This window comes from Acipenser ruthenus, chromosome 2 (genome assembly GCF_902713425.1).
Source record: "Acipenser ruthenus chromosome 2, fAciRut3.2 maternal haplotype, whole genome shotgun sequence".
NCBI classification, from domain to species: domain Eukaryota; kingdom Metazoa; phylum Chordata; class Actinopteri; order Acipenseriformes; family Acipenseridae; genus Acipenser; species Acipenser ruthenus.
Window position 1 is genome coordinate 14,892,131 of NC_081190.1, and position 15,987 is coordinate 14,908,117.

General features: G+C 38.8%; 1 protein-coding gene and 1 long non-coding RNA gene across 2 annotated transcripts; one reads left to right on the forward strand and one right to left on the reverse strand.

Moving 5' to 3' along the window:
* Positions 1-278: 278 nt before the first annotated feature.
* LOC131697956 (zinc finger protein 131-like) lies at positions 279-10,771 on the reverse strand. The gene is made up of 7 exons (XM_058990067.1): positions 10,582-10,771; positions 8,105-8,240; positions 7,179-7,280; positions 6,171-6,315; positions 5,340-6,043; positions 4,155-4,285; positions 279-3,418 (listed from the first exon to the last, which is right to left on the reverse strand). The coding sequence occupies exons 2-7, from the start codon at positions 8,226-8,228 to the stop codon at positions 2,849-2,851; spliced, it is 1,776 nt and encodes a 591-aa protein (XP_058846050.1). The 5' UTR covers positions 8,229-8,240; positions 10,582-10,771; the 3' UTR covers positions 279-2,848.
* Positions 10,772-11,410: 639 nt separating this feature from the next.
* Positions 11,411-15,101, forward strand: LOC131697957 (uncharacterized). The gene is made up of 2 exons (XR_009307576.1): positions 11,411-12,009; positions 14,905-15,101. It is a non-coding gene; the product is annotated as an uncharacterized LOC131697957 (long non-coding RNA).
* The last annotated feature ends 886 nt before the right edge of the window (positions 15,102-15,987 follow it).

The following is a 15,987-nucleotide window of genomic DNA, read 5'->3' on the forward strand; positions in this document are numbered from 1 at the left end:
ACTAAAATCGGCAAGTGAGTCTGACCTGACCTAATGAAAAAGCACCAGCCAGCTGATCTGAAGGATCTAAGAAAACATTGTAGATAGCTAGTGTGTATAATACACTGTCATTAATCATTCAACAGTCTGAAAAGGTAACACCTTTCAAATTAAGGGCTGCTTTTTTAGACCCTGATTAGCAATGATTTTGGATTACCTACATATGATTCAGTCCTTTTCTCTGCATACATCTGAGAAAATGTAGTAATGTAGTGTAAACAAGGTGAAGGAAAAGACCATTTTGTGATGCATTTTGCTCTTTATTACTTAATAAACAATCAGAATTCAGGAAGCAAACTAATGTACTAGTAAAAGTTCTCATGTACACATTGATTCACATATTTACAAACCAAACTGTACACCCATGATTCAGCACTACTTCTGTTATATATGTATTATAACATGTTACCAATGTTGAAAAGGAGCTGTATTACAGAACAATGTACTTTAAAGAATAATAAAGAAAACTCATTGCTGACAGCCACTTATAAATTCCTGTCACTGCAGAACTGAACATTTGTTTGGTGGGCATGCACAGGTACAGTACTTGTTTATTTGCAATAGATTTACTGGAAATGTATGGTACATTTTCTAGACATTCATTTTTGATAGTACATGTACAAGTCTGTATGATGAAGGTAGGTTGCATACCTGAAGCCATTACCCATACAGACAAGCATTTAGTTATTAACAAATACACAGATATCCACCAACATTTTTTAATATAAAATGAAACAATAAACTAAGCCGTGGAAGTCAGTATCAGTAAATAACGTGTTTCTAACAAAACAGAAACACTGCTTTGTAGCTCCTAAAGCTCAATTGTGTTGCAAGAGCTCTTTCAATACAAACCAGAAAGCATATTTTAGCATAGTTATTTTCACACACAGTGTGTTTTAGTCCAAGTAGTACAGACTCATCAGCTATTAACCTCTGATAAAGGTTGACACTGAGGTTATCATCCGCTTTTGGCAAATTTGTATTTCTCAGAATGAAGAATTATCTGTATGCACAAATTTAAGTTCAGCCCTGGGTTTTTCTTTTTCATAAAAGATACAATGGAAAGGAATTCTAGTAATCCAAAAATAGTACATAGTTGCTTACCTAATAATATCACAAACGCTGGGAAACATAATTTTGGTAATTTAAGTGATACAGTGATCATTGCATTTTGGTAAGTATTTTGAATAAATAATTACCATTCGGTTGTCGCTACACACAGACAAAATACATACCGAATCTTTAAGAGTTCCATCTTTGACCAGTGTCTTATTATTTCTTTTTTGACAAGTACTCATGGTAAATTCATTCAAATTGTTACTTCAGGTAATACAGAAAGAGCTTGGGGGTACAAATCTTTGCAACAATGTATCAATACAGGGCCAGGGCATTCAGTTGGGTCATTACAGAACTGAAGATATGAAACAGTCTAATAGTAATACAATGTTATTCAGAAGTCAGGAATAATACTACTTGTGTTGTGTTTGGGAATTAAAAGTTGTTTAAACGATCAGTAGATTAGTGGTTGACGCTGATCATGATGTATGCAAGGCATGGTTGGAGCTTCCTGTGGTAGCTGAGGCTTACCACAGGAAATATCTCAACAAACTAAAGCCCTCAGACAATTCTGAGGATGTGCAATGTTCTATCCCGTATTCCAAATTGATGTACAAGTGTGCAGAATGTATAAACCCTGTGTTTCATGCCTTTAATAACATTGTATATACCAGTATTATGTCCCCCTCCTCACAGCTATATCACATTTACAACTTTTTTTTTTCTTAATATAATGACATTTTCTACTTTTTATTTATTTTTTTTGTTTTGTTTTAAATAGTTCTACTATACTGCAGTATGCAAAAATACCACGATGGCATCCCTAAACTGAATTATATACTTTAAAATATTTTTTACATCCTGCTCAACTTATCACTTTATATGGAACATCATCTAATGACATAATCAAAAGGCCCAGTCTGTATTTTGAGCCAAAGGAAAGCATAAGGTAAGAGATCTGATCCACACCATAGTATTGATTTTTTCTCTTTTCCTTTTACAGGGCTTAATGGAATCCTTTGACAAACTGTTGAATGGGGATTTGCTGGCCAAGCTTTTCAATGACACATTAGAAGACAAATAAACTGAAAACCTGGTGGTACTATCCACTGGAAAAAAAAAACACAACAACATACATAAATAGATTTTTTATATTAAAAAGGGACATATGAAAATCCAGGAGGAAACTTAAGAATGTGTTTTATATAGTAAAACAACAGTACCCTGTGAATGGGTCATGTGACTTTAACCACCCTGTTCCAAGAATATTTAAGCACAGATTGAAGAGTTATATTTATATCCTTGCTAAATAGTGGGGTTCATGTAATGAAGTAGCAAATGCCCTTTCCACCTTGTAACAGGCAAGCACGACCAGTACACTGCATTTTAGCCACAAACATACATTTAATAAACTCAATTTCCCCATGTAAGGAAGTAAGTGTTAAGCAATTAAAAAACAAAAACCTATGCTTCAAAGCTTATTTTTCATCCAATGTCATATATATGATAGCAACAAATTCATCGTAAATGAAGTAAAAAGTAAACACTGTTGTGTCAGATTTATTACTGATCCTAGAATTCCTGTACATTTACCAGCATTTCTTTCAAGTTTTTTGTTTTCCTGTTTAAACTATTATATTGAAAGCCAGTGGAGTTCAAATGTTGGCCGTTTGTATTGGTTGGACCAGCAAAGCCTGGCGAGCACCACACAGGATAAATAGTCAGGCAATTATGCAGTTCTTAAGTCCTCAGTTTACACATCTTCTACTTGCACTTCGCCAACCTCTGCTTCCTCCACCTGGATTTCAACCTGTTCCACTGGGACCTCACTATCCTGTACAGTTGTTTCCAGGTAGTGCTGTAATGCACTGCTTTGGACGTGCTCCACCTGGATTTCTATGTGTTCTTTTATCAGTGTTTCGGAGGATTGTTGCTCATCCTGTGGCTGATGCACCTGGATCTCAGCTGTTTTCTCTTCCTCCACCTGGACTTGGTCCATGTGAACATGTTCCTCCTTTCCCTGCTCTCCTTCCACTGACTCTACCTGCACTTGGATGGTCTCCAGCACCTCCGGTGATTCAATCTGCACCTGCTCCACCATCACATGCTCCACATGCACATCCTCCACATCTTCCTGCTCCGGGACCACCACCTCAGTCACCACTCTTTCATGAATGGCGTGGAATTCCCGGAGATGTTTACGCATGTCTCCAGCTTGGGTGAACCAAATGTCACATATAGTGCAATGATTGGGTTTATCTCCTGTATGGACCACCAGATGGTCCTTAAACTGGTCCCAGCTGTTGAACACCATGCTGCACACCTGCAATAGGCAAAGCGGGAGGGAATTATAGAAAGGTCATGGAGGAAGAGGAATTGCAGGCACTCAGGATAAGTCGTTTGCCAGATGCTTGTTTTTGTGGTCTCAGTATGCCGGATTATATAACAGTACCTGTTAGAATGCAGTAACACATCATGGTGAAGATTTGTGAAAATTCAAGGGAGCTATTGTGTTCAGTGAGACAGACAGACAAAGTCAGTGCAAAAGGGTCCATGTTTTTAATGAGTATGATGACTGGCAAGACTGGTACAAAATTCAATATTGTATCACCTTTTTGGAGGAACATATATTTTGAGGTAAAATGAAGAACAAGTGTCCCAACTGGTGGCACCACTACATTTGGGATGGATTGTTCATAAACCCTTTAACATATATTTGAAGACAAGATGATGATCTATGTATTCAGCAATATTTAGAGAGGGAGGGGCCGGAGTGGGGAAAAACTGGGCGATAAAAGTCGTTCTGCATTCCTAAAAAATAAACAACATTTTGGGGTACCACTGGTTTTGTGAAATGGTTTGATCATATAAAATCCTTTGCATATGTTTACATAGGAGGTGATTAGCTATGTATGGATACCAAGATATTTATTAAGTAAGGGGACTGAGTGGGATAAAAAAAGAGGAAATCATTCAGTTTCAAGGCTAATGACACCATAAATTTGACTGCCTATGTGTGTGTATATGCATACATATATATTGCATTATTAAATAAATACCTGGCATTCATAAAGCTTCTTTCTTCCCTTTTTCGCACCAACACCATTTTGGCAAGCTGCAATGTGGCATTTCAGAGTGCTGTTCCTTGCAAAGCGCTCATGGCAGTCCGGACACTCAAAAGGCTTCTCACCTAGAAAAAAATAAAACAAATAAATAGTGGAATACTCATTAGTAGCAATGGGACATAACCAAGTCATCACAAAGATACATACAGATCATAGACCAACTGCACCTATATGAAGCAGTGCTATTTACAGCTTACACACTGGCTCAAACAGGTGTAGGTGCCAGTGTAACGGCAAGGAATCTGAACCTACACTCCTTAGAAATCCTTTTTAAAAAATCACTAGAACGAGCTTTCTAGGCTGCAACTGCTGGAATGTAACTGAGGCCTAATTTTTCGGCTGTCAAAAGTCACTATTTCAGTTTAAGCCACAGTTGCACTGTAGTTGATCATGCAAATCCAGTTGATGATATCCACTTGATATCATCATTGAGGCTCAATTAGAAATGAAAGCTGTTAAATGGTTTAAGTAGAATCCGGGGACTAGATTCCCATAGGCCCTTGCGGGACTTGTACAATTTATTTTTTGAATTGTTTGTTGTTTATTGTGTTGTTGTTTTGTGTATGCTTGTCTCTTGTGCCCCCGTCTGTTATCTTACATGTGTTCTCCTTGTGTTGTGTGTGGCCACCCCCATTCTGTGGTCAGTCTGCAGATGTGACCTCCCTCCCTTCTCCCTCTGTCTCCCTCAGCTAATGTTTTATTGTTTAAATAAAATAAAAATGTTGATATTAACTTGACTGTTAAATCTAACTCAAATTGATTAAGTTACATGAATATACATGTTATGAGCTTAGTCAGCCCCAGAGGAAGTTGTTGTAACAAAAACGAAATGAGTAGCTAAACTTAATTATATTAAGGCAATGAGTTCACTCAATTTTTTTGGAGTAAACTTGACTTATCAGGGTTTACAGTAATGGTCACTGAGAACACGCTGATGTTTTAAGTGTAAGTGTATCCTAGTATTGGTTTCACTTAATAAAACTATTCACTGCAACATTTTCCTTTTTTTCTATTTAACCTTTGGCAGTCACCCAAGAGGCTGCATTAGCCTTACTGATGTAAAAATAAAGATGCCATTGGAGGGTTAAGCCATCCTCCAAAACAGCCTCAAGTGCCCACCTGTGTGCTTCCGGAGGTGTTCTTTGAAATGGCCAAAGTGGTCAAACTGCTTCTCGCAGTATCCGCACACGTGCACTTTCTTCTGAGGCCGCTGGCGGCGCGATTCCTCCACCTCAAAGTGGTGGCAAGCCAAGTGGTGCTTCAAGGCACTCTCCCGCGTGTACGTCTTGTTGCAGTTAGGGCAAACAAAGGCCTTGTCCGAGTGCACCTTCATGTGCTGCTTGAAATGGTAGAAGAGCTTGAAGGAGCGGTCACACTTCTCGCATCGGAACAGGTTGTTAAGGTGGGAGATCTGGACCTCCACCACCTCGATGCCCTCCAGAGTTTTGGCAGTGGCAGCCGCCTCCAGATCCGTGGTGCAGCTCGCTTCACCGTCCTTCTTCATCTCATGCAGGGTTGACTCCCCCTGCTGGTACTTGCTGGTGATGTCAGCCAGCAGAACCAGGGCAGAATCGTCCGAGGTGTCCTGGGAGCTGGCATCTTTGTCTGGCTGTACTGCCACCTCCTCTACCACCTCAATGCCCTCATCCTCCACGACCTCTATTGTCCCACCAGCAATCTCCACCTCTATCTCCACTGGCTCTGTCTCCACCGAGGGCAGCGTCTCTGTGATCACGTTCGAGGTCTCCGCTATCTTCCTTTTTTTGGCTTTGTTCTTCTCCGTGGGACTTTGCTTCGAGGCCTCAGGTGAACTGCTCTTGGTCCTTAAGAGGGGAAAAAAAGGTACTAATCAATACCTGTATTTAAAAAAAAAGTTTTTACTATCCTCAGTATAGATAGAGATAGAATATTTCTATGAATTCCTAACTTTTTACACACTGTTAACAGTACCTGCTGTTGAGAGCTTTGATTGCCTCTTGCATCTGTAAGTACTCTGCTGCTTTCCACACATCACTGACTTCTTCATTTCCACTTACTGCAAGCTTGGCTGTATAGGTGAATTCGATCAAATGACGGAAGGCCAAATTACTGACCCCTGCAAGAGTACACCAAAATACAAGCAGTGATTTTTCTGTTTGTTTTTTTAAATATAAAATATATATATTTTTTAAAATACTGAAATGATCAAATCATAGAAGAGACTGTGTGTGACATATGTACGTACATATGTACAGACAGACGTACATATAGCTTACAGCTATATGGCTTACATCCACAGTGTGGCAGGGCAAAAGCCCTGCACGTGTAAATAGTGCGTCGGGGAAACGTAAGGTTGGCAGGGATGGGGTAATTTTGTCCATGCCAACAATCACAGGGGTGGCCATTCCCCAATTCCGTAACTGAGTGCTAATTGGGGCGTGGCCATCTGTATAAAGGGGAGCAGAAGTACTCTGTTTGGGGAGGGAGTTTGGTGAGTGGTTTTGACCTGTGTTGTGAAGTGCATTTTGATGAATGGTAGTGAAGGTGATTGCCCGGCCTATGTTTGCTTGTTTTGTTTGAATCTTTATTTTGGCCCTCGTCCCAGTTTGTTTGTTCCTGTGTTTTGCAATTCTGTCTCCGAATCTCTAATTCCTGCCGATAACAGCTTAGGTTGTGACGCTACCCTGTCACACACAGAATCATATACGAATGCTAAACAATGCGAGAAACAAACTTTGTGACATACATATGGACACCTTCATTATGTCCCAGTCTAACAAGCAAAAACTAAAAGCAAAAGACTTTTCCTGAATTATATTGAATATGACAATGTACCTGATTCAATCATCCTTGTCTATCTAACCGTTTAGTGTGTGAAATATTTTAAGATGAGGCTGGTAATTCTGTTCAGAATATGGTAACTAACAATGTCATCTTGTGAACAGGCTCATAAACCACATCATTTTAATAAACACCTACCTTCAATCTCCACCAAAGGCTCTAATTTGAAATCCTGGAAGAATTTATAGAAAAACTGACTGCAAGCAGCAAGAACCGCCTTATGAGCCCTGAATTGGTGACCTGTTGATGGGAACGTCGATAGGGGGATGAATGTAGCATCACATAGTATCTAACCATAGACAAGGTTTAACAGTATAAATGCAGCATCACAGGTACATTGCAAGTAAACAAATACAAACTTGAAATAGAAATATATATATTTTTAAATGTTGCCACTAATTTTCTCCCCAATTTGCAGAAATAATTAGATATTTATAGAAATTGTGAATGAATAATTAAATATGGCTTTTGCAAGAGTGACATCTAGTCAGATTTGTTTGGTACTGCAAATAACATGTATAATGCATTTGCTCCATCTGCCAACATTTATAATGAAATATGACTCCTGGAATCAATAAGGATATATGGTATATATATATATATATATATATTTTTTTTTTTTAAACGCTTAAAGAAAATAATGATAATAATAATTAAGTTAATGCATAAATGACTACAGGTGGTACAACACATATTTAATTTTAACAGGCATGCAATATCCTGAAGGTAAACAAACAAAAGAGCAACGCTCCAGATAAAACTGTGTACTGGGTGTTACGCAATGAACACACAGGAATTACACATGCCATTTAAATATAATGCATAAAGAATATGCATAGCAATGTTGCTTGCTGCACAGCTTGAGTTTGCATGTACAGTATTTATTAAAAGCACTCATGACTTCAAGGTAATGTTGCATTTTACTCACCCAAATTACATTTTACTCATGTAGTGTCAAAATAGGAGAGTAAATTGCTCAATGACCAAAACCTTATCTTGAGAGCTGCAAAAGAGTGAATGGAGAAATGAAGATAATATTGTTACCATGTATCTTGATTACGTACCATCCACAATCAGTGTGATGTCTGTGAACTGATCCAGTTGCCGCTGTTCATTCAGTCTGTCCAGCATCACCTTGTAATGGGCTGGAAACTCATTTCCACAGCCCACTATCACTTCTGCAGACATGACTGGATACTCCTGAAAAAAAAAAAAAACATACACTATCATCTCTGACGTTATACAGAGCCATGCAACACAAATACACACCGATACCTGATTCTTTAATAATCATTCAAATCTGGTAACCACGATTATCGGGATGAACTAAGCCACTTAGCACTCTCCATCATGCTGACACAGCCTGGTGTCTTTTGCCGAAGATTACACTGATCATCGTAGTTCCTCTTCTGGATCCAATATCGATTGGTTAATATTACAGTTTGGCTGACACATACTGAATCCAATCCCAATAAATACTAGTTTCTAAGTTTAACACATTTATCTGAGCAAGCTTGAATGAAAAAAGATAATCAAATATTATTGTTATCGTACAATTAAAAAGCAGCAAGGGTATGCCCTGGACTGTAAAATCTGATGCATAGTTTCAAACAGAAATGTGTAAATTCAAACAGAACCACCTTGTCTCTTTTGCTGTGATTGGGAGGTGTTCAGAGGAAACAGAAACTGTACACTGTATGCAGTGTGTGACAGTGGAGAAGTGATACAGCTGCTTAAACATTTTACTGCGGGACTGAGCAAAACAAAAAAGAAAAACAACAACATTTAAGTAAAATGAGTTTGGTACTCTACACTATACAAAAATAATTAAAAATCACACAATGTTGATAGAGAAGCCAATATGGTATAGGTATGTACTCTGATCTACTCCCTCGTCCTCAGCTCTGTGGTTTCCTCTGGGCAGACAAGACCTAAGTCATAAAGGGCAATGTATGGGAAGCTCATCGTCTTGTCAAAAATGAAGTCCAAACTTACTTAGTCAGTGTATTTTGCATGTAAACAGTACAAATATCGAATCCGATGTACTGCTGCACTGTCAGTCCTATAAAAGAGTCTACAAAAGCCGCTGGTACAGCCTGGCAGGGCCTAAGTGTTTAGGTTCTGTAAAATGTGTAATTTAAAGTGAAGGTATTATAGTACTTTCATCTTAATATTTCGAATCGAATTCTTCACTTGTTTCGCAGGAAGAAGCAACTGGCAGCTTGCTTAACGATTGTCACGTTATTGCGTCAATGTATGTACATTATGTCCGTCTTTCGGGTGAGACGTAGTTGTAAGTGACTCTGCAGCTGATGCATAGTTCACACACCCTAGTCTCTGTAAGTCGCCTTGGATAAAGGCGTTTGCTAAATAAAAAAAATAAATAAATAAATAAAAAAATTATACAGATAGGAAAGGAATGGTTCATTAACGTCCTGAATATGACTGATTATTTTACGACGGTATTATTATTATTATTATTATTTATTTCTTAGCAGACGCCCTTATCCAGGGCGACTTACAATTGTTACAAGTTATCACATTATACATTATTTCACATTATACAGATATCACATTATTTTTACATACAATTACCCATTTATACAGTTGGGTTTTTACTGGAGCACTCTAGGTAAAGTACCTTGCTCAAGGGTACAACAGCAGTGTCCCCCACTGGGGATTGAACCCACAACCTTCTGGTCAAGAGGCCAGAGCCCTAACCACTACTCCACACTGCTGCCCTAGGTGGTCCGGTTCGTGTGAGACAGTACTAATGCGCGACATATTCCAATTTAAAATTGTCTTGCAATATTTACCACCAATAACATGTCTACATGTTGACGTTATTTTCAATTACTGTCAGTTTGTATCGCCTTTGAACATTAAGTCAATTATTCTAAAACCGATTGCAAATTGCTCAATAAAAATTTGTGAATCGATGACTCCAATTACTGAATATTTCTTATAATTGTTAAAATGCCAATTCTAAAGAAACCAATACACGAATAGCATGCCTAACTATTTCACATTCATCCAATCGTTGCAAGCGAATGTCTAGAACCACCATCAATCAAGAGAAACCACGCCAATGAAAACAACCAGCGGGGCTGAGCCTGGGAACGACAACTCGCCAATAATAAAGAAGACAAAGCTTTCACTCAGAAGAAATGGACCAGTCAGGGCGCAGGTGGGTGGTCTTCAATGGCACATCTCTAGTAAGTACTCGGAACGGAAGGCCTATTCAAAAGTAAACTTCAAAAACGTGACTATTTAGCAAAATAAGAAATACCGACAGTGCACGTTTTCTTTAACAACACTGGTGCACATTTAACGACAACTCTTTACTTTAAATCTATTCAGCAAAATACATAATGTAAAAAAACTACAATATCATTTTAGGCCGCCGCTACTCGCTGCTTGTTGTTTGACCGCCGCCATTACGTCATCAAATCGCGCATTAAAATTCGCTTTTTTAACAGGCAGATCTGAAATAAAAACGGTAGAGTCTAGGTTATTTTAGCTAACCAATCGGCAAACCCACCTCTTGCTGGGTTCCGCTGCTTGTAGCAGTTTCTGCCGGCGGTGTGACTTTCCAAGCTCTCTCTCTGCCGATCCTCTCCCGATCAAGAGAAAAAGGGCGGTCGCTGCCGATCGGCCTCGGATTCCCAGCAGACCCCGCGCTACGAGAGGGCGCGGGCGCTGATTGGCGACGTTGCTGGGCAACCGTAACGCGGAACTTTCTTTAACTGGGATTGGGTACAAAACTGATCAGCATCATCCTCCCAGCCAGGGAAGAAAATCTATAGAACATGTTTACACAAACCCAAAACGAGAGAAACATACTGCCCATGCCAATGCCAAAGACATATGTCATTATTTTAATAATTGTTTTGAATATTTCTTTTTTATTTATGAAAATCAATAGTGTTATATTTCAAATCGCCAGGTTCCTCAATTCCAAAACTGCAATTGTTTACTTATTAAAATATGACTTTAATGAAAATGTAAATAATTGAAAAGAGTAATTCCTCAGAAGTAACAGGTTAAATACCGGCGTCCTATCACTAGAACAGCTCAGGTGTGCTGATTACCTTCTCTTTATGCCCTGACACTTTTGTAATGGGCTGTTCACTGTCCACAAAGAAAGAGCACGACCACGACCTCGGTTTCTCATCCATAATGTATGTGTAAACAAACTAAACAGTCAACAAGGTCTCTTTAGTAAAGATTTATAAGTACAATGTAGATCACATAAACTTGGGTAGAATGTAGCAAACACTTTTATTTAAGAAACACACACACACACGCACGCACACACACAATGCATTCTGGCGGATCAGAGCGATCCAGCATTTCTATAATGTATCGTGAGAGTCGTTACAAGAACTTCATTCGCGTTAATAATGGTGTTTTCAAATAACATTTCTGAATAGCTGGTTGTAGTTTTTGCCCATTTCCAAGAAGATATGTTTTATACATTTAAAATTTTAAAATCATTGTAAATGCTTTAAAAAAACCCAAAAAAAAACTTTATAACAAAGTATTGTGGTCCAGAGATAGAAAATGGCATATAAAGGTGGACATTAATTCCTCAGTTGCCACTGGGTGGAGCTCCTCACACACACACACACACACACACACAAACCGATTGTTCACCCAGGTGTCCCTCACTAGGTCACATGACCAAACATGTGTCTATAAATTAAACCTTTTACGGTCAATTAGGGGGAGTTTACAAGATAGACATGCCTTGGTGCACGGTTGCTTTTTAATGCAACAAAATGAAAGTGGCTGAATTATTTATCCGCGTGAAGGAATTGCTGGTTGAGAATAGCATTCCTTGTTCCATGAAAGTTTCAGTGAGTGAAGATAACTGTGTGGATTATAATGATTTTGATTCAATGGAGAGGACTTTTGTTTGTTTTCTACCTTGGAACAGTTCTGTTTGTCTACAGGACATCGTTGGCCTGTGAGTTTGAACTGGGGGTTTAGTAAGAGTCTTTATGGACTTTGTGGCAACTTCATTTCGCTAATGGCCTTCAAGGTCAATTTTTGCTGCAATAAATGTTTGCGCTTTTCTTTTAATGTAGGCCAATGTATGAATAATATCTCGCAGCACAGGGAACTCCAGCAAGCGGCGGCATCACAGATATTCAAAACTGTAGAGCGCGAGTTTTTGTAGTCGTGAAGCTTTGAGTTTTGTAAAGCTCTTGAATAGTTTTTGATTTGTAAAATCCTTGTGCCTGCTCCTTTACGTAATTGTCATTGGGCTTAGTTACATAGGCACTGTATATATGCATTTTAATTACCGTGGCGATCTGGTGGTCCTTGTGCTGTCTGTTTTTGTATTTTGTAAATCCTCTTGCTTCTAGGTTGCGGTTAGAAATGAACTTGCTGCCTGTTGCAATTGTTGTAGTTTTTTTTTTTAATAAGTAGGTGCACCTATTTTGAGCCAATAGGCATTTTAATGTGTCCTTTTTGATTAGTGGGATCTTGGTAAAAGAATAAGACCACCTGTATGCCCTTACTTTAATCCTTCTACTCCTGAGAGAAGCAAGATACTGAAGAGTGCATGCACATGGATTAGGGAGTGGTTAACAGGTGCATGCACATGGATTAGGGAGTGGTTAACAGGTAGAAAACAGAAAGTACTGATTAGAGGAGAAACCTCGAAATGGAGTGAGGTAACCAGTGGTGTAGCACAGGGATCAGTATTAGGTCCTCTGCTATTCCTAATCTACATTAATGATTTAGACTCTGATATAGTAAGCAAACTCGTTAAATTTGCAGACGACACAAAAATAGGAGGAGTGGCAGACACTGTTGAAGCAGCAAAGGTCATTCAAAATGATCTAGACAGCATTCAAAATTGGGCAGACACATGGCAAATGCAATTTAATAGAGAAAAGTGTAAAGTATTGCATGCGGGCAATAAAAATGTGCATTATAAATATCATATGGGAGACAGTGAAATTGAAGAAGGGAACTATGAAAAAGACCTAGGAGTTTATGTTGACTCAGATATGTCTTCATCTAGACAATGTGGGGAAGCTATAAAAAAGGCCAACAAGATGCTTGGATATATTGTGAGAAGTGTTGAATTTAAATCAAGGGAAGTAATGTTAACTCTACAATGCATTAGTAAGACCTCATCTAGAATATTGTGTTCAGTTCTGGTCACCTCGTTACAAAAAGGATATTGCTGCTCTAGAAAGAGTGCAAAGAAGAGCGACCAGAATTATCCCGGGTTTAAAAGGCATGTCGTATGCAGACAGGCTAAAAGAATTGAATCTATTCAGTCTTGAACAAAGAAGACTACGCGGCGATCTGATTCAAACATTCAAAATCCTAAAAGGTATAGACAATGTCAACCCGGGGAACTACTTTGACTTGAAAAAAGAAAAAAGGACCAGGGGTCATAAATGGAGATTAGATAAAGGGGCATTCAGAACAGAAAATAGGAGGCACTTTTTTACACAGAGAATTGTGAGGGTCTGGAACCAACTCCCCAGTAATGTTGTTGAAGCTGACACCCTGGGATCCTTCAAGAAGCTGCTTGATGAGATTCTGGGATCAATAAGCTACAAACAACCAAACGAGCAAGATGGGCTGAATGGCCTCCTCTCGTTTGTAAACTTTCTTATGTTCTTAAGAGCTCGTGCTATATTTTGTCAAGAAGTGGGGGGGGGGGGGAAAGAGACACGACACAGACCTGTCTTTCCTAAATAACCAAGTGGGGAACTTATACTCGTATATGGGAGTGGCGTGGTCAGCATACATTGTGCGAACCCTATAGGTCACACTGCATCACACCCAGTTAATAGCGTTACACAAAAACTGAGAATCTTGGATATTTTCAATCTCATCTGGGTCATGGTGGTTGTCATCTGTTAATTCTTACGGCACACTATAGGAGATTATGTTTTAAGCATGAACATTTTCTTTGAGCTTCATGGCCAAGATGTTGTACGTAAAGGTGGTAGGGTAAGGTGATTTTCATCAGCATTAAAATAATCAGTATGAGATAAAACAGAAAACCAGAACAGACTATCCAAATACATTTATTCATTTTGTCAGCTTGTTTGTTATGAATGCAAAGTCAGTAAACTGCAGTTTAGCTAGCCTAACTTCAGTATAACAGTGATATTGAGCTAAATGTGTACCATTTTCACAGGGCAAGACTTTGCTCCTTTACACCTGCTAGTAAAAAGTGTCAAACAAGTTATCAATAAAACACACCACAACTTAATTCAATTAAGTTTTATTGTAAATATCTGTGCATATGTTAATTTTGCAGACATTGTTTTGAGAGCCTGAGGAACAATTTCACTTCCCATGTGTACGAGGTAATCAGAACCCTCAAGAATGGAAGTGGTAATAGGAAGCAACAAGGAATGAAGCAACATGGCATTTTATATCAGGCTGGCCAATTAGGAAATGAAATGAAGGTGTGCTGAGGGTTTCCCTCCTCCTGAAATCTTATTTGTAAACTTCACTGTGTTATGCAAGAAGCAGCTTCTCGGAGCATCTTTTACCTCATGTGCTGTACCTGCATCCCTTCCTAAGGACAGAAGTGTTTCTAAAAATGTTATTTTCATGTGTGTTTTTTTTTTTTTTTTTTTTAAATCCTCCCTAACCTGTTCATGAATGAGTGTTTCCGATGTTTTAACATTTGAGGTTTGTATAGTTTTACTATTTTGCTCAATCAGTGTCTGAATTGTTGCTAACCTTTGCTGGTTTGACCTTTTCAACTCTGACTTACCTGCTTCTATATGAAGCAGTCAAGTCTATCAATTTATTTAAGTGCTGAATAAAATTTAAAAAGATCACAAATTAGTCTAATTTTTTTTTTTTTTATCTGCAGGTTGTCCTCCAGAATTGAAGAATGGCAGCAAGGCCAGATGACTCATGTGAACAGCAACCACTGTCAGCCTCACCTTCTCCATTTGGCAGGCTGTTATCTTCTCGTACCCTCAATGCTCCCTCTAGTAACTGCTACATTGACAATAATGCTGTGATTCTGTGATGTAATAATACTGATAAATGAAATTAACACATTCAGTAAGTGCTGGTGTATTTTATTATTTTTAATTATAACAGGAAACAGTGGTATTCTATTTTACATATATAGCGTACTTGTAATTTCTTGTCCTTAACATCTTGACAACTTTTTACACTTTTATAACTTCTAAAGTCTGTTTCAAAGCTTTTTTCAAAATGTCTGCTGTAGTGCACTGATAGTGTAAGGATTATTGCCCCCATTGTCAAACGGGTAACACAGCAATAACGATCCATAATGTGATATGGACATCCTGCAGTGATTTAAAGCCGTCATTCCAAACCCTGGTCTCGGGGAGTCGCTGTGTCTACTGATTTTCATTCCAACTGAGCTCTCGTTTACTTCACTAGACCCTTAATTGAACTGATTTGCTTAATTAGACCTTTTTAATTGTGTTCAGCTCTTAACAGTTGCAGAGTTTATGTTGGCTCTAACATTTTATAAGTAACTTAAACTCTATAACTGTTTAAGAACTGAAAACAATTAAAAAGGTCTAATTAGGGGCTTCCGATGGCACATCTAGTAAAGGCACTCCTCCCAGAGTGCAGGATGCGCCCTATAGCTTGGAGATTGCTGGTTCGAATCCAAGCTATACCAGTGCGGACCATGGATGGGAGTTCCCAGGGGGCGGTACGTGACTGGCCAAGCGGTGCCCGGGGCAGGGTAAGGGTTAGGTCAAATGGGGAGTCCTTGGCACACCAACGATTCCTGTACGCAAGTCAGAACTGCGTGGTCCTCTGACACTGTAAGTTCTGGATATGACTGCACAGCACTCATTTCGGAGGATGCAAGTGCTCGTCTTCGTCTCTACTGAGTCAGTTTGGGGGTTGCAGCGGTGAGCCAGGTTGAATAATAATTGGACATTCCAAAATTGGAACATGAATAAAA

Coding starts and splice junctions, on each gene's coding strand:
- LOC131697956 (XM_058990067.1), bottom strand. CDS start 8,228: ATGTCTGCAGAAGTGATAGTGGGCTGTGGAAATGAGTTTCCAGCCCAT. Junction 6,316..7,178: donor GCCTTTGGTGGAGATTGAAG/GTAGGTGTTTAT, acceptor GTACTCTTGCAG/GGGTCAGTAATTTGGCCTTC. Junction 4,286..5,339: donor ACACCTCCGGAAGCACACAG/GTGGGCACTTGA, acceptor ATTTTTTTCTAG/GTGAGAAGCCTTTTGAGTGT.